General features: G+C 39.2%; 1 protein-coding gene across 12 annotated transcripts in view; it reads left to right on the top strand.

The window, feature by feature from the left end:
• The window catches only part of PTBP2 (polypyrimidine tract binding protein 2), a 242,079-nt gene that overhangs the window by 184,973 nt on the left and 34,731 nt on the right, over positions 1–22,375 (top strand). For 4 of the 12 annotated variants that reach the window (XM_058030340.1, XM_058030338.1, XM_058030342.1 and 1 more), the window contains 3 exons: positions 7,535–7,700; positions 10,501–10,667; positions 14,183–14,213. The exons of 1 other annotated variant lie outside the window; for it this stretch is intronic. Coding sequence is in view for 4 of the 11 variants with exons in the window: in XM_058030336.1 (XP_057886319.1) it covers positions 12,620–12,627; positions 14,183–14,213 (39 nt within the window). In the remaining 7 variants the exon portion in view is untranslated. 7 more of the 12 variants (XM_058030336.1, XM_058030334.1, XM_058030333.1 and 4 more) reach the window with 4 other exon arrangements.

Here is a 22,375-nt window from a genome sequence, read left to right as displayed (position 1 = left end):
ACTAACTGCCCTGTTTGACTTTGAAAAAATATTTTTCATGTATTTCTTCCTCACATAAAAATTATATTCTAGAAACCGGTTTCTAATATCCTGGCTATTATGCTATCAGTACTGATGAGTTTAAAACTAGGAATTAAAAAAGCAAAATAAATGTTTAGCTTTTTGCCTGAGTCCTCATCCATGCACACTTATTAATTTGAATATACAAGCTATTTTTTTTTTCTATTTATATTACAATAAATGAAGGTTGCCCAGAGGAGAAGAAAAACCTGTGCTTGTCTGGGAGGAATGTGATGCACAACAAGCAAGAGACTGACCCTCTTAATGTCATGCTGCTATTGATGATGTGCTTAAGTTCTGCTTCTTTCTTTATATGGGTGCAGGCTGAGGCAGGGCAGCCAGGCTGCCTCAGAGTGTGACTCAGGGAACAAGTATGTAACTCACAGCTCGCTGTGGTCAGCACTACACCCGCCAGGCAGCTCTGGCAGCTCTACCAAGTTGTGAAAGAAATACTGTGGAAAGTTTCTGTTCCTCAGATTTTCCTCTCATCAGATCAGAAATTCCATTGCATAAATGTAACAGATTCGTAGAGAGGCTTCTATAATTGCTTTTCTTCTTGGTCTTTTCCGGAGTGCAGTTTTCTAGTTTTTGTTAAAATTTAATCAAGGGTGAATTAATACAGTGTATAATGTTTTTCAGTTACAAGTTGTGTTAGAATTCCTCGTAGTTTAATTACTTTTACATTTGGTAAAAACCTGAACATAGGAGCAGCTATCCCTGTCTTCAGACTACATTTACTCTTGTGACATTTAATAAAAGCCCCATAAATCCAGAATTAAAAACAATTTAAATTCTGCAGCCAGATCTGTGGAGTCAGTGCTGCTTTGCTGAAACCTATACATCACCTCCAGCTTAATTAAAATCTGCCTGCTTTTATTAATTGACAATTGCAAATGTAGAGACTAGACCAGAATGTAGTTATTTTCTGGCACTCTTCTCTCTCCTTTCAGCGTGTTCTGCTGTCTACATGGCTCACACATGTCATCCAAGGGAATTTCTTGAGTCACCATTGCCTAAATTGTGCAGCTAATACAATACCAGATGCTTAATGCTTTCAATACCTAGAGAAACGAAGAGTGGGCATTCCAAAAGGGTTCCAGTAAGCTGGATTTACAGATCATTACAGCTACAGACATGGAATGGTGTGAATTTATCTACTAACCTTGAAATCTTGCCCTTAACGGAAACCATGTTAAAGTGAAGCATTTCTTTACAAAATCCAAAATAGAAGAAGCTACGATGGCAAATACAGAAAGAGAAGTACACTTGCCTGGAAATCAAATTTAATTGCTTGTCCTGCCTCTCTGTATGCAGCTGACAGGCTGTGGGTGGCTAATGGATCCACGCTGTAAGGCAGTGCCTTCCCTGAGACCCTGGGCTGCAGGGAGCCACCAGCTGACACCCCCAGCTTCCTTTTCTGCCCTCCTCACTCTCTCGTGGGCATTCAACATCACATCTTCTCTCTTTGCCTCGTGTGTTATTGATTCTCAGCTAATTTAGGAGGCAATTTCAAAGTTGTTCTGGGTGATCAAAGGCCCCTACTTTTTTTGAGATACCTACTTCCCTTTGGTAGACTTGGCACCAAAATCCCCTGTACTTAATGAGGCAACTTAAAACTATTGGCCATTGAGAAGTGATTTACTTTTGTGGTAAGACAGTGTCCAAATCTGCACTGAATCTATACATGTGTCATACTTTACACAAACCTCTAATGGAGATTAATGCTTGTGGCTTATTATTGACTCTTGATTGGCACCATGTGTGAAAGATGGATATTTGGATCACTTTAGGATGATGATAGATTTGGGGTGTTCCACCTAATGTCCTGTGTTTTAGAGATACTCTGATAGTCTCAGTTAAAAATCTTGATTCGTGTATTGCTAAGTTCATGTTTCAGATCAGTTTAGTAAGGCAGCTCACACACCTTAGCTTAATACATTAGACTGACTGTACTTCCAGGACTGAAATTATTTAAAAATTATCTTTCTGACCATGACCATTGAGATCATTATGTTATTTACTGAAAACTGGTCATATAAAGTGTAAAATCACCACAAGGGAAGGAGCCTGTAGCTGATCAGAATCTTCTTGAATACTTGGGAATTCAAAATACAATTTTTTAAAGTCCCATAAAATTTGCGTTTTAATTCATTTTTTGAATGGGGTATCTTCTTGTTGCAGATAAGAAATTCAAAGGCATGACTGTCCAGTTACCAAGGACCTCCACTGTGTGTATTACAGTTTGGAAGGTAACATTGTAGTTACATTGAAATTTTGGACTCAACTCTAATGCTCTTTTTCTTCCTCAGCTACTCCACTGTTGTTCTCGAGACTTGAAAGAATCAGTTTGTCCAACAATAGGAATATATTATAATAATAATTATTATTATTGTTACATGTTTTACAGAGGACAAGTCAGACTTAATTTATACTGGTCGGTATTTGTGGTCTTTGGATGAAAGCTTATGTGTTAATAAAACTTGACATGACTTGTTGCAAATCTCTCCAAAATAGTACTTCGGTCAAACCTACTTGGTTTGCTTGTGTCCTTAAAGAGAGAAATAGAGCAAAAAGAAAACAGAAGACTGTAAAAATCAGTCCTGAAGTTTTTGTTGGCTTTGCCTTTTGCACGATTAATGCATTGTTCAGCTGAGTGTGGTTTCAACAGGGCACAGAGCAAGCACGCTGCAAGTAAGAAGCAAGCTGAGGAGTAGGCACACCTTGGACACTGTAATGACAGCCCGGTGCTTCCCTGTTTACTGGTAACAAAAACCTGTGGGGCCTGAACAACAACTGTTGTGTACTAAATCTTTCCCTTTAACTCAGCATGAGTGACTGCTGTTTCCCTGCTATTAAGAACTTGCCTTTAGCAAAGTTAGACAATCAGAATCCAGAGTTCTTAGAGTTTAGGTCTAGTGGTCCCTGAGCTTGAAGTTTGGGATTATCACAGCAACATTTTGATTGCAACTAGGAGTGAAAATCAGTGCAGGGCAATTCCTGCCTGAACTAAAATAATAAGCCAGAGCTGAAAAAAGGACTGTAAAGATAGGTAAGCAGAATCTCTACAGCTTTCAGAACCATGTTTGGGCAGAGCCATATTTTGTTCAGCGATGCACGCCTTTAATCGGAGCGAGCTGCCTTGCCTCAGGTTGGGCTGGAGCTGGGAGATCTTTTGTGCCTCCAAATACCCTGTTCATCCTGTCTAGCACTTGTATGTGTCAGTGGCCTTGATCCCTTCTCACTCCTGTCAGAGAGCTCCTCTGCCCTGAGGCCAAGGCTTAGCTCTGCCTGCCCTTGTGCAGAAAACAGGAGGGATATGACTGCCCTGACTCCAATCCCCTAGAAAACCTGCACCAGGACTGCTGCAGCAGTATTTTGATTACTTACTACAGGATGATGGCTTCTACTTTACATGCTCTGTGCCTACAGTGGTTGTAAGCTATCAATTTTGCCCTTTTAAAATAATATTTTGCATCTGCTAAGTCACGACATTAGACAGCAAGCACAAAATTGGACTGATAGCTGAATTAAGAAATTAGTAGAGAAATACAGACATGTAATTTTGACACAAAGATGATTACTATAGTCCAAGCCATGAGGAATCAGCCTATCACTGGATGGCATCTCATACTGCTGATGGTATTTGTTAAAAGTTGCTGCTATTCATGATGGAAGTTGAGATGATAGCTGCTGTTTATTCTGAAAATGCAGGTATCTTTGTTGGGTTCAGATATTGCAAAAGGTTAATGAGATGTTATGTCACAAGTGGCCAGAAATTCTCTGAAATTTGCAAGCAGACGGTTTGTAATGCAGTGTGACAAGCTGCTCTTGTTCTCCAGCTACATCAGCACTCCTAAAGGACAGTAGACTACACAGAAGATTACTCTTGAAATTATAAAGTAAATTAGTTTAGGGGATGGCAAACTGATTTTTTTTTTAAACAATATCCATCTGGATACATAATGAATTTAGGAACAGAATTATTTCTGACTTCCATCTCTCATCTATAGCTCTTCTACTCAGCACCCATTTTCAAATTTCCAGTGGGTTGTTTTGCCTTTTACCACTTAACATTTCTGTAACTCTTCATGCTGCATATGAAAGAAAACTATATCTGCTTTGTATGGTTGATAGAGCAACTTACAATTTTTTAATGGAAAATATAATTTAGTCTAGAGAAGAATATTTGTAACCTCAGAAACACTGGGGATTTTTCTATTATTTCCAAATTGAAAAGACAAGAGTTAGGTTGACAAGGAAAATTACTGAGGTGCCTTGATCTGTTGTCCATACTTCACCATCTGTGAGATTTTTGTTTGCTGTAGCAGGTCAACTTTAAATTACAGCTAACATATCACGAAGTTTCTGTGGTGCATGAGGAATAGAAAAAAAACCTTGCAAAACCTTATTCAGGGATCAGAGCTGCACCTCTCCCAGAATCTCATTTGGAGCATGGGAGCACATGTACCGGTCCCAGCCTGAGCAGAGCCTGGGAAGGGGCTTTGGTGTTTTCTCAAGGATTGATGTGAGGCTCTGGCTACACTGCAGGGAGAGTTTTAGCTGCACAAAAGCTCACCAGTGCCCCAGTTCAGGTGGCAGCCCTAGGGGCTGTGTGGTGGCTGCAGGGTGGCAGCAGGGAGGACACTGTGCTGTCCCCAGCGTGGGCTGCTGTGTGTCAGTGCCACAGGGCCGGGCCCTGCAGCTGCCCTGGCTTGGTGGCACCCCTGCAGCCTGGGTCAGGGGTTTTGGTTTTGAGAGGCAGTGCTGCAGAAAGGTTTTCATGTGCAGCTGCTCGGGCAGATCATCTTCAAATAGTCTCACAAGGTATTTGTATCTTTCACTTAAATTCTCTGAGCATTGCCAGCTGCAGTGACTGCTGTATTCAGCGAGTGAAAAGATTAACAGCAACTGAACATGGTAATTGGTCCTTGCAACCTGGATTTCTTTTCTGCTATAAGCAAAACCACTATTCACATCTACCTTTTAGCATGAAAACAACTTCTACTTTTTGTGGTAATCTTTTTATTTTTTTCTAAAATGCAAACCCCAATCCCCACTAAAGGGTGTTATTTATAAAGTTTATTTAACTTTGTTGTATAGGTTGTGTCAGTTGGGTCAAATTTGCCTCCTGTGTTGAACCTCCCCGTACTTCACTCCACAGAAACCACAGGTCTGTGAAATTGATATGCTAAAAACTATTTCAGCTGAGTAGATCTGAAAGACTAATGTTATATATAATATTTAATACAGAAAGATGCTTAAGTGATCTCTGTTAAATTTGCTGCTAGACTAACAGACCAGTGGGAAAAGTATGTACAGTAAAGCAATTAAAAACCAGAGTGTCACAATGTATCCCCATAGCTACATTTTCCTAGGGGTATTTATGATGCCCAAATCCTGAAGTGAAGAGTGTGTGAGGACAGCATGAAAAGATAATAAAGGAGAGGGGAAGAGACTGTCCCTTGTTGAGTGTTTCTGATGTAGGAACAGTATGGAGGTGGTGGTACTATTGTAGGTTCACTCCACCAGGAGTAGATGACTAAAATGTTGCTTCCACGAGTCTCATGGGTAAGAGACAAAGTGGCCACTCAAGAAAGCAATTATGTATTTTATCTGTTAATTTCTGAATTTCTTAATTTAAAAAAGCCTGTGTCTCCCCAGGATGCTTTAAACTCCAGTGCCTCGCCCTGCAAATAATTCTGGCTTGCTATTGGCTTTGGGTCAGCTGCAGCTCCCTCACAGCCCAACAGCTTGTGTAGTGCCCCAGCAGTCAGCCTCCTTAAATGATGCTATAGATCCACCTCCCTGCATTGCTCAAGGAAACACTTTAACAGCAGTCATCTTCAAGGCCATGATGTTTCAGCGTGGCAAAATGAACAAATTGTCTTTTCATTGTTTCCTTTCCAAGCTATATAGAAGCTATTTGCTTTGCTTGTCACAGCTTTGCTTCTATAGCACTTCCCTGAAAAGCTTTTGACCAGCAAGCACTCCATGGAATGTGCTAGATGGGAAAACATCTGAATATGCATTTCCTGCAGAAATCATCCAGGTTCCAAAAATCATACAGTTCTTAAGTGGAAAAACATACTGCAAAGCTGCTATTTCCTGTCTTTTATGGGGGAAAAAAAGGAATTCCATGGGAATATCATTCACAGAAATACTTCCAATAAGCTCTATTTCATGGACTTTCTGACTTACATCTTCAGAAATTAATGATTTCTTTTTAAGTCAGCAATGGCTTGCCCAGTGAGAAAGAGTATACTGCCACCAATACTATTAATTGTTTAAAATATTGTCATAATGTATTTTAATAACTTTGTGAAGATGATAAGGATTTTAAATAATACTTATTCCTCTTGTAAGAGAAGAAGCATCGTTTGGCTCTATAGTTAACAATAGTGCAGTTATTTCTCTCTTTAGGAACACCATATACTCTCCCAAGGAAATACTGCTTTCAGTTTTAGGAATGGTTTATTACTTTCAAAGTTTTCAGATCATTTAAGAGATTTCATTTTCAAAGATTCTCACTCTGGAGGAATGCCCCTTTGAGGATTTCCTCACAGAAAGAGGTGTCTGCTTTGAAGATTTTCATTTTTTAAAAAATAGTCACATTTCTGGGATGTCCTCTTTGAAGACATTTTCTGTATCACTTAAAAGGTTTCCATTTTAAATATCTTTTACCACCATGGACAGCATCCACTTGAAAATATTTTTCCTCTGTGATATTCTTTTTGATAATTTATACAGTCTTGTAGGAGTCCATAAAATAATCCCTATCAAAAAACCCAGGACCATAATGCTATTCCTACATAAGGTGCAAAAGCATGTGGAAGAACTTAGGATAGGATGTTATGAGAGCACAGTTTTGGAAAAATTGTACAAAAATAATTTCATTTTCTAACATCAAAGGATAAAGTGGAAAGGTGAGCTCATCTGTCACTTATATGGCCTTTTAAAAATTACTGTGAGACAATTTTTACTCCTTTTAAATTATTTGAGTTCAGAGTTCAAGTTCTGGTATTCCTGAAATCAATAGCAAAAGTCCCATTTCAGTCTAGCTGTACAAAGAATATTCTTTAAAATTGCTATGAGTTTTCTTTCTTTGTTTGAGAATGTATTGCTTTAATTTGCTACTATTTTATTAGAGATTTGGAATATTTTCCTTTGTGGTGTTTATTTTTTTAAAAAAATGTGTTCTCCATTACTTTTTTGGTCACCATTTTAGTAATCATAATTATCATATCTGCAAAACTAGGCAGCTTCAGAGCTTCTACAAGACTGGGCTCATTGTGTATATTACATAAAGTCGTCTCTCAGATGTTGGTCTGGGATTAAGAAGCAGAGAAGTTCTACCCTTTTTTTTTATAACATCAACAGACACGTTTGCATTCACGGAAAAAAAAAGGCAAAGGAAAAAAAACAAAGAAGAAAAAAGCTAAAGAAAAATATTCATTTCACTTCTTGCCCCTGACAGAAAACAGCTGCAGCCATGGCTGTACATGACCCACAACATGATCTTTGCTCCACCACCTCTCTAAGACAAAACCAAGGAAGCCCTGTGGAATGAAGGATGTTTGCAAACGCCACTGGCACATATTGTTTGTAATAAAAAGTAAAATTGATCTTCAGTCCTGAAGAAAGTAAGTGTACATGTTTTTAATCACAGTGATAGAAAAAGGTGAATTTGGTGCGGAAAATAAATTTCCAGGTGGATATCCTAGAAGCCAGAGAGAGAGTGGGCAGACTGATAATAATCTGGTTGTCATGACCAGACCTTTGGACACAAATGAATGTTTCACTTAAGTACAGGATGAGCTATGCCACATATTTCAATGCTTGAAATGGTAGAGAGCAGTAACATTCCCAGCCTGCCCAAGGTAAGCTGTCTTTCTAGCAAGGATGCTAGAAATAAAATGCTGGAGCCAGCCTGTGGCATTCAGGCCAGCAAGACAAGTTCTGACCTGAACTTGAAAAAGAGACATTTATTTAGGGCACTGTGCTTGTAAGAGCTACACAATAGCTTCAAAACTTAGTTTAAAAAAACAAAGTAAATCAACATAGAGTGCTGGGAAGAAATGTTGATTAAGGACATTGTTTACAGGAGCACAAAAAGATGAATAGCTACTAATAAATGTTGGGACTTCGCTCAAAGGCATCTGGGGAATTTATGAAGATGATAAGGACTGGCTTAAGATAGAATAATGTGGTTTAATATAACAAAGATTGGTAAACCAAATGATCAACCTTTCCCATAATAACCCGAGGATCTGTTGTTCTAAGCAACACCATTTAATGACACTACCATTAACAATTTGGGGAAACTGAAGAATGGGGCTGTTTGGAGATAAGGACAAATGAAGAGTTGTTACTGTGTAAGTGCCTCTAATAGCAAGAAGCATCATATTCTTTGAAGGAATCACTGAGTTTTAGCATAGTCTGATTGAAACAACACGATAACATTCTCTTAAAAAAAGAATTTGCTTAAGTTCTCTGCCCAAAGCTCTTGAGAGAAACTAAGCTGACACAAGATTAACAGGTACATTCTTTGATATATTATTAAACTGTTAATTATTAGTTATTAATACTAGAATAATAAAAGATGTTAAATGAAGGACAAGAAAAATGTTCTATTTTGTTACAGTATAGGGAGGTCATTGGTAGTGTACCACAGGGACCTGTGTTGTTCAGCATATTCTTAAATGATCTGGAAAAAAGAGTGATTATCGAGGCAACCAAGTTTGCTGATGATGCTGAATTATTCATGGTAATAAAAACAAAAGCTGACCGTGAAGAATTGTGGAAAGCTCTTATGATACTGTGTGACTGAATGATAAAATGGCAAGTTACATTCTGTGCTGAAAAATGGAAGTAATATGTGAGAGAGAAAACAAGCCAAAATATAAGTGCAAAGTCCTGGAATCTAAATAAATGGCTTTCACACAGCAAAGAGTGCTTCAGTTATGGGGGGTTCTGTGAAAACACCAGCTCATGGCTCAGTAGGATTCAAACATGCAAATGAGATTGGTGTTATAAGAAAGAAAAATAATATAAAACCAGAAAGCATTTATTATGCACCTATATAAAGCCATTGAGTGTGTAACTTGAATAATGAAAACCATTTTGGTCTTCTAGAATAGGATTATGAAAGGTATTAAAAAACCCAAAACAAATCATTGAAAACAGGGAATAACTTTTAATAGAGGAAACATGAAATTTACTAGAACAGCTGAAAGATAACTGAAGACAGTATGATGGAGGTATGTGCATTCAGGAACAGCAAGAATAGGTACACAGAAAAAATGATCCATCTATTTTTTTTTTTTAAAAGGAGAACTAGTGGACATCACAGGAAATTATCAGGCAATGGGCTTGACACAACCAAAAGAAAATATTTTTCAGACACTGATTTCCTAAATTGCAAGACTTGTTGCCCTAGAGTGCTGGGGATGTCAAAAAGTGCTCAGGCAAACTCTGGACAAGCTGTTCTCTGAGAGTGCGGATGCTGTTTTATCCCCAGCAACTCCAGAGACTCAGTCTGGGACAATGTAAAGCAGAAAATATCTTTGTGTGCTTTCTAATTCCTACAATCTTCCATGAAGCAAACATCATTAACTACTCACACTGCTGCTGAACTACACAGATGGTTATTTATTAGCTGTTCTTGAAATAAAACGGAAACAACTGATCAAAGTGAAACATCTAAGTGTATTAATGATCAAAGGAAATTATTTAGGAAAACAAGATATTGTTGCAGCAGTAAGGGTATGGAACTTTGAACAGCTGATAATAGTATCTGCACTTAAATTTTACTTAGAATAAAATGGATAGAGTATATAAGCCCATGTGCTTTGTAATGTAACAACTGAATGTGGAGGGCTTTGCTCGAGGTATTTTACTTAATGCTTGTCTCTTACAGGACATTTCAGCTGCCTTCTCAAACGTCTGATGCAGAACTTCAGCAAAGAGTTTACAGCTCCTAAGGACAAGAGGGTGTTTTTTGGGAACAATTTCTTTCTGACTATCTGAAACATGAGAAAGACAAAGCCAAAACACACTCTAGCAACAGAGAAAACAGACAACCAGATAAACAGATGATGCTATCACGGTGTTCCAAATGCGGCAGACATTTCACAAGGCATTCAGAAGTGTACTAAAAATGATCTAATAGTATAAAAAGGCAAAGCTACATGAACAGGAAAGTGGAACACCACACTGCATGAACTGATCAAGAGGGTACCATGGCATTTTATTAGAAATGCACTGAATACTCGTATCTTTTTTATCCCTTTTTAAATTAAATGCTCTAGGTAAAATCCTGATTGATTATCACTTTTATTGATGCTTTGTGGGGGACCAGAGTTTTGCTGTATAAAGTCACATCCGTTATTTCAACCAGATTTGCAGACTCAGTTCCAGTGTCCTTTCTGCTATACTCAACAGGTACTCCCCAGCCTCCTTTATGTGGAAGAGCTTCTAAATCAGAGGATAAACTGAATGAGTATTAGCTCACTTAGATTTTTGTAGGTGTCATGAAAGAAGGAGAAAAAAGAAATATTACGGAAGAGAAAACCAGGTTGGAAGATGGCATTACTATAAAGGCAAAGAAGGTAAGCAAATTAGGCTGTTGGAAAAATGAGATGGAAATCAGATTTTCCACTAATTGCTAAGAAGTGGAAGGATTAGTACCTCTACCAATACAAAATTGCATAAGATATATTTAGATTTATAAGGGGGAAAAAAGACAAAAAAATTCCCAGTACAACATGGCATCAAAAGGCAATGGAAAGCAAGAGCAGCCAATTATAAACCCAACCTCCAATGGTGCAAAGCCTAGCAAGTATGCCAGAATATACAGGGATTATACTTAGAGAGAGAGAGTAAATATATAAATACGCCCTGGATTTATGGAGATTGTTACATGCACTCCTATGTCTCTGATGTCTTCTATGTTACTTTCTATCATGATCATAGTACTTTATCACCTGTAATCAGGAAAGAATGCTACAACCACAGACTTAAAAAAAAAAAACAACAAAAAAACCAAAACATAATGTAGAAGAAAAAACCCTTAAAGCATAGCATGTGGCATGATGAGCTTTAGATACAATCTCAGCAAATCGAATATTTAAGAGGGGTTTTCTAAGAAAGTGAATAAATAGTAATTTAGTCTAGTGGTCAGTGATGGGTGCTGAAGACAATTTCTGAAAGAGGAAGTAGTTGCAGATATCCAAGTGATAATGGCATTAAGGGGAAGCATTATCAGTAAACTGCTGTAGAGAATCAGAGTGGCTTTTCCAGAACAGAACAACAAAAAGTTGCAGAGTAGAATGAGAATTTGTACACACTCCTAATTGTTAATCCAGTTATGAGTTATTTGTGGTGTCAGCTAGAGGACGATACTGGAGTATTAAAGCAGAGTGAAAATTTTCCAGTTATGGACATGTGTATAGTTTTGTAGTTTTTGGTTCCTAAATTCTTTATCAGGCTTCATTGCAATAGTTTTGATGGCAGACTCCAAAAAATGCAATCAAGTAATGGGCTACCTTCTCTAAAGATATTCTTTCTAGATCAAAATATAGAAATCACAGAAGATGTTTTGAATACTTTGAAAGATTCTTCTGGGTTTGGGATCTTACAGTAACATTTGGATCACAATTTCGAATTTTCTTTCATAGGTATAAAATCTTTAGTTTGACTTTTTTGTTTGAGTGCAATCCAGGGTCTTGTCATGCACAGCTTTTCTAGGAAACTTAGAAACGTGTCGAACATTTGAAGTTTTGTGATGAAACACTGAGATCTGGCAAAAGATAATGAGGAGAAAATGTGTATTTCGCAATAGCCACGTATTTTGTACCCTGACATGACAGTTTACAGAGAACCACAGAGACACTTATTTCTGTGAAGAAACAGCCCAATTCACTGCATTAGTTCCTTTGGACGTTCCTCTTTATTATGTTTATTAGTGTTAGTGATCAGTTATATAGTCAACAGGTTGTTTCTGGGAAGTGACAGCGCGGTCGAGGTTAGGAGCGATGGGCACAAGGCTCCCTGTGGGGGCTGGAGCGCGGCGCGGGTCCCTCTGATCGCTTTCCCTGAGGAGAAGGGCCGGGACCAAGCCCAGAACTCTCTCCCTTCAACAAGTGGAGTCCGGCGGCTCAGCCCAGGCGGGCGGCAGGGAACGCCGGGGGGCGGAGGAGCCCCTGCCACCCCCCGCGCACTCCGGGCGCGGCGCTGGGGCAGGAGCGGTGGCGGGGCGGGCCGGGGCCGGGCGGGGAAAGCCAAGCTCCGCCGCCGCCGCCGCCGCCGCTCCCGCCGCGGGCGGGGCAGCTCGCGCCGCCTCAAGGGCCGGCTCGGGCCGGGCAGCTGAGGGCAAGAGCTTCAGCGGTGCGCACGGCGCATGCGCGTTCTGCCGGCGCGTGCGCGGAAGCGGAGGGGGACGCGGAGCGGAGCCCGGCACTCGGCAACGCTCGGCGGTTTCCGTGCAGGCCAGGCCGCCATTTTCTCTCAGCTCCCCGTGCGCGGCTCCTGTCCCGCTGCCCGCGCTCTGTCCTGCTCGGCGATGGACGGGTGAGTGGGCACCGGGGCGCTGGGAGCGAGCGCACTGCCGCGCCGTGTGCTGCCGGCCGCTGGTGGCACCTGTCCCGGCGCCGGGCGCTCGCTGGCTGTCGGCGGGCGTCTCCGAGGGTGTGGGGAGCGAGGAGCTTCCCGCCGCGGGACAGCTGAAGCCTGAGGCCCCACGCAGGCTGCGAGCGGGGCCGGACGGGCTCAGCCTCTCCGTAACGCGGGCCCCTCTGTAGGGTGCCCCTTTCAAATCGCCGAGGGCCTCGGGCTGTCCCCTAATTAAGTGCAGTGCCCGAGACGGCGAGTCCCGATGTAAAGAAGGGGCGATCTGCCCTCATCCTCGACCCTCGGAGCCTCTCGCTCCCTCCTGCCCCCCGCCTTTGGCATCTCTCCTCTGGCCAGGGGGCGAGGAGGGGCGCGTTGCTGGGCTCGGGTTTGTTTTGGAGCTGGCTGGAGGGGAGGAGCGATGCCAGCAGGAGCCAGATGTCGAGCTCTTTTGTTTTCAGAAACTGCCTAATAAGCCCTTCGGCTTCCCCCCCTCTCCAGGTGGAGAGATGCCTTTGTATATACAGTGGAGTGGCTGTAAAAACCAAAGAAGGGAAGGTTGGAAGCAGTCGGCATTAGGGGACAGTAGGGGCTGGGATGGGCAGGCGCCACACGCCAGGCCTGCTTTTTGTTGCACCTGGAAAGCGGGGCTGCTGGCTGTAGCCTTCAGTGTAAACACAACAGCTTTCAGCTTCCAAACCTCCCATTAGGTTGTTTACTCTGCTTCAAACAGAGAAGCCATCTCTTTGGTATGCTTTAAGCATATATAACCTTTCAACTGTGAGACTTCCCAAGGCTTTTTATGGCTGTGGTTATAATGGTAGGAGTTACAAATCCTGTCTGAGAACTGGGAATGAGTACTGCATTGTGGAATGCTATCCCATATTCTTTTTTGTGTGTATGTGTTTGTGGACTGAGGTTTCTTTTAGGATTGTGGCGTACACTGTGAGTGGTGATGTCACAAGCTCTAAGGAGGAGATGCACCTTGACATACCTGTTGCAATGTTTTTCATCGGTGTACCTCATTACATTTCGTACAGGTCTAGCTGCCAATGGGGTTTTTTTCCAAGCTAATTAAAAAAAAAAAAAAAAAGATTGCTTTCTGCCGTTCAAAGAGTAGGTCAAACAAAGGTTCAGCTATGTTGCTGAGTTAGCTGTTTAGTTAATAGAGGTATGTAAGAAGTTTTGTACTTACTTTTAAATTACTCTATTTCTACCCTGTAATCCTATGTCCAGAGACCCAAGTTTCCTAAATAAATTTCCTGGCAGTGCTGCATTGGAGTAACATTTACTTGAAACTTTGTACTCTTGGAAAGGCCTATAAAATGTGGGAGCTGAGCAGCTTTTCAAAGTTTCTTTTGCATTCCAGTCCTATATGTTTTTGACATTGTTTCTTGCTCGGGGAACTTGTTGCCTGTTTGTTTCCTCATAATTTTGTCATTACAAGACATTGAAAAGTTTGGTTTATGAGGATAAATTGGGTGACTTATGTTCTTGTTTTTTTCTTTTTTTGCAGCATTGTCACTGATGTTGCCGTTGGTGTGAAGGTAGGATGTACACTTAACAAATAAGGGGGTAGAGTGCTGATACAAAATGAACTACTTTGAGCATCAGTAATTGCCTGTTGGAAGATACTAACTGGTCATTGTGAGCTGATATCTAGTCAGCCGTGTATGCTTTATTAAACAAAAGTCCCTAGAGGTAAATTAGAGCCTCTACACAAAAGACTTTTCTAGGCCCTGAACTATAAACAGTGGTTCTGGATTCATGCAGTGGTGTCAGCTTCTTACTTTGAAACTTGATTTATCATACTTTTTTTCAAAGCACCACTCCCACATTGTTGCATGGGGCCTGTAAAAGTCATACTTTCTCTGTCCCTCCCCCTCCTTTTTTCAAAACAGTTCCCACTGAAGTGAATAAAGAAGTGACTATAAGAGGACAGAAAAATGGGAGCTAGAATTTGTTATGTAGACACAGAAGTGGGTGTTTGCTGTAACTTTTATTTCTCAAGTTAAGTTGTGAATTTAGTATACTTTCATAAGAAGGAAAGGGCTTCTAAATAGCAGTTAATTTACTATTTATTTTGCTTTTTATTCAAATCTATCACAGGAATTAGATCAGTACTCCGTCGTAGTAGATAAATAATGTTTATGCAAAGGGATATGGGACAAGAGAACTTCAATGAATGCATGAGAGCAATTGTATTTCAGTGGTAGAAGCAGGAGTTTTCTAGTGCATACAGTTAAGTCTTTGTTCAGAGACTTTGTAGCTTGTGCTGTGTACCTGCCTTTTCACCTGGAGCTTATCAGTGCTAGCTGCTTGCTCAGCCCAGCTTTGTCTAGAAAGGCCCAGTTGCTCAGATTCAGTATTGGTCCTGCTGGATTTGGACTAGTTCCTATATAATGCAGTCAGCCTGTAGATACAGCAGCTGTTCTGTTGGATCTACCTGTGTAATGTTTCTGGGTAAGCTTGCTTGTAGGAAGGGCTGTGAGAAGTCAGTTATGTGGATTCTGCACCCATCCAGCTCCATGTGTTCATGCACTGTTGGAGACAAGCTTAAACTCATCTCTGAATCATGAGTAAAGTGTGGTTGTTAAGGTACTTCCGTGGGAGCTCAGCACAATAGAGCTGGCATGATTATTTCTCTGATGCCTGGGAGGACAAAGTGTTAACTAATTAAAACATAGCAATGTATTTAGTAGTTTGGAGAGATACCTGAGGATGTTCCAAGTCTTTCAGCAGCAAACTGTGCTCCATGTACACAGCTTCAGGGCAAAAAATCTAAAATCATTAATTATCCATAGTAATTTTTCTTTCTAGTGAAGAAGTAGTTTCAAGTGGACCATGTATTACTTGGATCTTTAATTCTAACATTTGTCACTTCAGGAGAAGTAAATTGATTCAGTATCCCTTTTACTCTTTACTATGAGCAACTTCAGTCTGTGAGAACTTGAGTGTTACAAACTGTGTCTAAGTGGGTAGTACCATTTTAGAGCCAAATTTTAAGATAGTAGCCAGACAATGAAATAAAGATACTTGAGATGATGTAACTGCTTTCTTCTGTTGATTGTAGAAGTCATATTATGAGTGTAAGAAAGAAGGCGAGACAGGTGTATTGGAGGCAGTGATTAAAAACTACAAGGAAAAGCTCAGAAGTATCAAAAAGTTGTGCTTTTTGCTTGTAAAAATGGACTTGCTGTCAGGTTTCTGGAAGAAAACAGTCTGTGCATGGAAGTAGTGCAAATAAATAAGGATGATGATTTCCTGAAGAAAACTGTTAAATATGGGAGGAATAAGCTGGATTGTATTCTGGAGCTTCTTTAATTATCTCAAGGTACTGCTGAGCATGGAGAATGGGATTTCTGTCTAATGGAGTGTGCATAGTGATGTAATGCCAGCTTCACTCGTGCTTTGTGGAAGGACATGTGGAACATTTGTCCTTATGGTGGCTATTCATTGCTCTTGATGGACTGATGTTTTCAAGTTGAGGAATGCTTTGCCTGTCAAGTGTATATAAACAACTGGGATCAGTCATCTGGCCTTCCCTTGGAAGTTTTCTTTTCATGGAGTGCTGTGGGAATGTGTAGAATGTGTAAGAATTAAGTTTTGAATCCAAGGAGTTGCATTAGCAATTTTAATGTTCTTCCAACACTGCTTTTGTTGAGACTGGATAGTCATTGGGTGTGGGCAGGGATTTAGCTGTGAGAAGTTGCCTTATCCAGAATGTTTCTTTTACTTGATGCTTTCTGATATTTTTCACTTAAAGTGTATGTGCTGATCACTTGCAAAACATGTTTGTGATATATTCAGTTATACTCAGAGAAGTGGATGGTGACATGTGACTCTTCTGTTTGGAAAATTTACTTTATTTTATCATCATCAGTCGTGTCAATGCAAATTTAAAAGTTACATTAACTGTTATCTACCTGGTTGTTCTCTTAAACAACAAAATGCACATGTTATACTTTTAAAATTCATAAAAGAGTAAGAGAAGTTAATTGTTGTAGTCTGCGTATTGTCTTTCCATTCAAGGAGGACTTTGTAGTTTAGGGGACTGCATGTGGTCAAGGCAAGTATAAAGTGAAAGGAATGCTTCCTTATAATGCTTTATTAGCAGTTTTATGATCAGAGTTACCTACAAATGAGGGATAAATTTGAAACTATACCATTTATTTCTAATGAGTACTTAAATTGTTTTAAAACATTCTTGTTCATCTGATGTTTGGTCTTCATTTGATTTACATGTTGAGTCACCAGAAATTAACACTAGAAACCAGTACAAAACTTAAAACTTAAAATGGAGCTAGAAAAAATGATGAATACAACTTGAGAACTTGGTTTACAAAGAATAAATGTGAGGATTTGTGCAATTCAAAATATGCAGTGGGAACACGCTTCCTCACTCAAATCTGTCAGAGGAGCAGCGAGCTTTAATTTCTGAAAGCATTAGAACATGTCACAACCCAGTCATCTTGTAAACACAAATGAGATAACTCATACTTGATTTGGTCTGTAATGTCTTGTTTTGCTTACCTAGAATTCATGGAGGCAGGGAAATGTCACTGCACACAGTTCACCCCTTACATTACATTTTGCAAAATCATGCAAGAAGGAATGAGCTTTAGCTCTCTGTCTGATGCTGATTTGTGAACTTGCATTGTATATGAGCAGTTTGTGCAAATTATACTTGAATAAAGGAGAGTTGAGGATTCCAGGAATGGTAATATTTACATAGTTCATAAATTTTAAAAAAATTCAGTTCCCTGGAGAAATTTTATACATTTTATAGATTTCTTTGTGCATAATTTCAAAAATTTATCATATTCTATAAGATATTTGCTTTTTTTTTTTTAAAAAGTACATTAGGATTGCTCTGCTCTTATTACATCAGGTCCTTAGTTACTCTGTGGTTATACAGTTTTGAGCATCCACATCTAATAACTGTACTTTGAATTGTTCTCTTGTGTTCTCTTTACATTACCGTGCTTTAATCTTGATATCTGATTGGCACTTGGTGTGATAGAGCCTTTTTCAGCCATTTGATGTATGAAGTATTAATGTATCTTTCCTATGGAGTAATTAAAAGACTCTTTGGATAGATATGAAAACATAAGGAATATATGTCACACAGGTGTAGGGAATAACTTAGGTGAACTTTGGGTGCATATTGAGGGTGATCTCTCCTACTGTGTTTCAGTGTGTGCCACTTCAGCCTGATGGATGTTTCTCCTGGATGGGATGGGTAGCTGTGCAGTAAATGGGCTTTGAACAATTGAGTGACTCATTCTGTGTGTGTGCATTGCATGTTTCACAGTGGCTGAGGTGTTCTTCTGTCTGACAGGAGAACAGAAGCAGCCATTTCTTCCTGGAGTGTTATTTGGTACGCAGCATTTGGGAAATTTTTGACCTTCTTGACGGTGCTATGGATGCTGGCCAAAAGCCAAGCTTCAGCTGCCAAGCATGGACAGCCCCAGTTGTAGCCAGGAGAGAGAGCTCATTCCTGTGAAGAGTTTTGGAATGGTCAAAGATGTGGGGATGGCCTTCTTCCCCCCATGGTCAGGGATTCGGCCGTTGCTTAAGAGATGAGGGAATTGGTGCTGTGTGTTTAGTTGGTTGTGTTTGGGATGGATAGAACATGCTAAGAAACACATCCTGTACTTTCTAAGTTTTCCAAACAGGAAAGTATCACTTAGTCCCCCTTTTTCCTGGTTACTGAAACTTAACATGGAGGAATATGGTAGTATGGGGGAAGGACAGTAGCTGAGAACTGAGGGAGAAAGGGGAGAGGACACCAAGTAGCAGTCTAAGTGCTCTTGAATCGCTGTCCGCTTCGGTTTTTTAACTCATGTTCTGAGGCGTAGTCTTCTCTTACTAAACTATATTCTGAACCTTTTTGCTAGTAATAACTGAGAATTTGTTCATGGTGGAAACAAGTAGATACTGTAGATGTGCTGTGACTTTTTGTTTCAGCTGTACATGGTATAATGAGAACAGGATTGAAAGTCAGATTCTAGCAAGTTGTCAGAAGATAAACTCCCACTTCTAAAATTTAGTCTAAACTTATTTCACAAGCCTGTTCCTTTCAGTTTTGTACTCTCAGATTTTTTGCCTTCACTGTTGTAATTTTTGCTGCTTAAAAAGAAGGGAGTGGTAGGATTAAAAAGTCAGTTTATTCATACAGACAAATGCCATGTGATACTCTGTTGTATTTAAAATGTTAGTATTAGAGTTTTGGACTAACCTTATATGTCTAATATAATTGCTGGTAGACCAGACAAAGACACAGTGATATGAGAAAAATGGGTTGTTTGTGAATTTTAGAGGTGCTTTAATCTTGTGTTAGGTGTGATAATATTTTTAGACAACCTTTGGTTTTAATAATATTTAAGATACTTAAGTTGTGCTAGCAGCAGTAAACAGCAAAAAAGACGTGTGGAGCATTACAGCAGTGAAGTAAGGCTGAAGTCTGACCATGTTCAAAAGTTTAGAAGTGGCATCTGGATTTGTTTTTCCAGCAGTGGTATGGGGAACATGTCCATAATGACAAAAAATAGCTTCTTACAATGAAAGATATCTATTAACAGTAAAGATATCTGATAACAGTAACTTCTGTAAATTGGCCCTGTTTGAAATAGCTTTCATATTTATTCTCAGAACATCTGACTCCAGTTCTTTTTTTCTTTGTACTTTTTTTTTTTGTGATGCCCATTCTGTCACTGTAATATATGTGAAGAAGTAAGAAAAGCTGAAAATGGGAAGAAAGGAAACATGTTGAAACTTAGTTTGTTCTCTCTAGTAGGTATGCTCACTGTGTGTAAGGAAGTTTTAGTGTACCTGTTTGATAAATTTTGATGTCTTTCACTAATTTGAAATCATGCAGTTTTCATTTGTAGCAGAAGACTTAGTTCTGCATCTTAATTGCGGGGTTATACAAAGAGAAACGCAATCACATGCACCACCTCTGACAACATGCACTAATTCCATTTCCTAGAGCTTCAGGCCATGTTTTCACAAGCAAATCAAGCTGCATTCAATTTTTCTGTCACTGTAATACTTGTGCAACAGTAGCCAATTCACAAACCTTTTTTGGGAACTCAATACTGGGTGAAAAGCAAGTGATGGTATAAGTGAGTTACTAAGAACCCATGGAGTTCACGACCTCAACTGATTTCATGCCAGTATAGATAAATGGTATATTCTTTAAAATTATTCAAGTAGGTGTGCTCCAAGCATGTAATGTTCTAGTGAAGTAACAGCAAGCTTATAATTAAACTGTATGCTTTGTAAAATAATTATGAACCTGCATGGAGTTTCTTCTGAATATGTATCCTGTCCTGCATGGGTATTCTGTGATCCTGTACTTATGAGAGGTGTAACAAATTCCTCAGGGTAGTTTGGATTATGTGTTTTGACAGTTGTGCGTATAAGCAGAGCATAAGGCAGATCAAGTGTTTTTTCTTGACAAAAGAATATGTGAGGGTATATTTATGCAGTGTTTCATATAAAAATTTATCATGTTAGAAACGAAGCATCCTTTTAAATTCTAATCCATCGCATGTAAACTGAACAAAGTTTATAAATGCTGTGTTTGGGGGTTCAAAGTGTGTTTTCTGTTGTTTCTAACATCCAGTCCCCAAAGTTACTTCAGATATTGAAGCAGTGTGTTTACAATGTGTAACTGTTAGAGGAGAATGTTTTAATGTCTGGGTTGAAACTGTCATGTGCTTATTCCTCTCCCATACCATCAGGTTTCTGGCTCTTTCTTTTAAATTGTCCCCAGATGTTGTTAGAAATAAAGTGTTTTATAGTGCCGTTGGATTTCCTTAAATCACAAGATCTGTCTCCTGGCTCGTCATACCCCTTGAGAAATTCATGCCTGTAGGCTGAGAATGACTGTGGTGAATGTGCAGTGCAGGTGAAGTTCTCTTACTTATCTTTCCTTTGGTGGGGGGGGAAAGGCAGAGAGAGGGAAATGGGAAGGGCAGAATCATCCTGGTTTTGAGAGAGGTTTCTAATACCAGCAAATATAAACACCACAAATGAGAATATTTGTAAAAAAAATGTATTTTTCAATATTTTTGAGTGTTGTGATTTTATTTTCTAGTGCAGGTTTAAGAATTTTTTTAGATGATACTGTTGACTTTTTAACAGAAGTTAACTGTTTCTAGGAGTCACTTGTTTACTGTTTCTAGGAGTATTGTAGTGCTTCTACACATGCTGTTTGTAATACACTGCTAGGTTAGGTTTAGCCAAAACTTCTGATCAGTCTCCATAGCCCTGAATTACTGGGGAAAAAAACCCTATGTGTCTCTGATGTAAACAGTTGTCAAAAAGTATTCTGGTGCATAAAAGACTAAACCCTTGGATGTAATAAAATCTGGGGAATGTGTTAAGTATTTAAAGCCTAATCTGGAATATGAGGCAAATAGTTTGCAAAGACTTCTAAATAGTATATTTTTAATTAGCTTGGAAGCATAGTATGACTGTAATGACTTCCTAAAATTATATAGATACATAATAAAACCTGTGATAGCACAAAGCTTTATAATAGTCTTTAATGGAGGGAAAAAATCTGAAATTCTGCAATGTAAATCCAGCTTGTGTTGTGAAGGATTTTGAGTTAGCTACAACTTAAAGCAAAGACCTGGGACATTCATTTGCTGAGCTAGGGGCTTCTTCTTTCGCTTTGTTTAATTGATTTTGTAAATTGCAGAAGTGACAGTGTAAGAAATAAGTGTTCACTTAGGGAAATTAGCTAAAACATCAAAGTGGTGTCTTTAATTTACAGTATGTAACATAATTTTTGTATATATAACTTTGAATTTTCACTTAAATATGCACTAAAAGTCTGATTTGGTTTATTTTTTGTCTATTTTGAAAGTGGTCCTACATGTCAGTTTTACATAAATCCATTGATTGACGCCGTGCATTAAACATGATGTTTTCCCACCATGCATGGAGATGCTCTCATGGGGTCTTGGGGTGATAAGGGGCTGATAACATGGGCTGAAGTGAAAGGGTGGTATTGACTGTGACAAATTCAGGGTTTGCTTGCTGCAAGATGTTAGCCTGGAAATTTCCTTGTTTATTTTGTGTATTCATATTTTGGTACATGCTGGTTTCATAAAGAAATTGTATAGATAGCTCTGATCTGAGCAGTTAGTTGTTAGTTTTTCTGGAAGATTTATGTAGATTTATCTTCTTGACACTGCTAGGAATAGAAATATGGCATTGAAGACTGGTGCTGTTGAGGTCTAGATGTCAGAAGATGAGGTATTAATAGTATAATAGCAGTTTGTACTTCTTATTTTGTTCTTAATAATCTCCCTGCCTCATGCTAAAATGGATATTGAATTAGTCTCTACCGTGTTGCTTTTACAGTAACTTTCCTTTGCAGTTTATGGTGAAATGTAATCATAGTGTGGTTTTTTATTTTTTTGTTATAACTTAGATGAGAATGTTTTTTCCATCTCTGTATTTGTGATCTTCAGTACTGTTTTACAATCTCAGACTTGGTTTGATTCTTTAGAACACAGCAGTTTGCACAGACAGGGAAAAGAGTGAAGTGAATGTTGCTGTTGCATCTTCCTTCCTTGAGTCTGATTGTGTGTGCTCTTCAAATATCTCAGTTTGGTTTCCTTAGCTCTGAAACATTCAATACAATTACCTAATTTAGTTTAAAGGTTTGTGCCATTCAACTAACAGAATT

This window comes from Melospiza georgiana, chromosome 9, assembly GCF_028018845.1.
Source record: "Melospiza georgiana isolate bMelGeo1 chromosome 9, bMelGeo1.pri, whole genome shotgun sequence".
NCBI lineage: Eukaryota > Metazoa > Chordata > Aves > Passeriformes > Passerellidae > Melospiza > Melospiza georgiana.
Note: the sequence above shows the minus strand (reverse complement) of the source record. Positions and strands in the feature narration are given on the sequence as shown.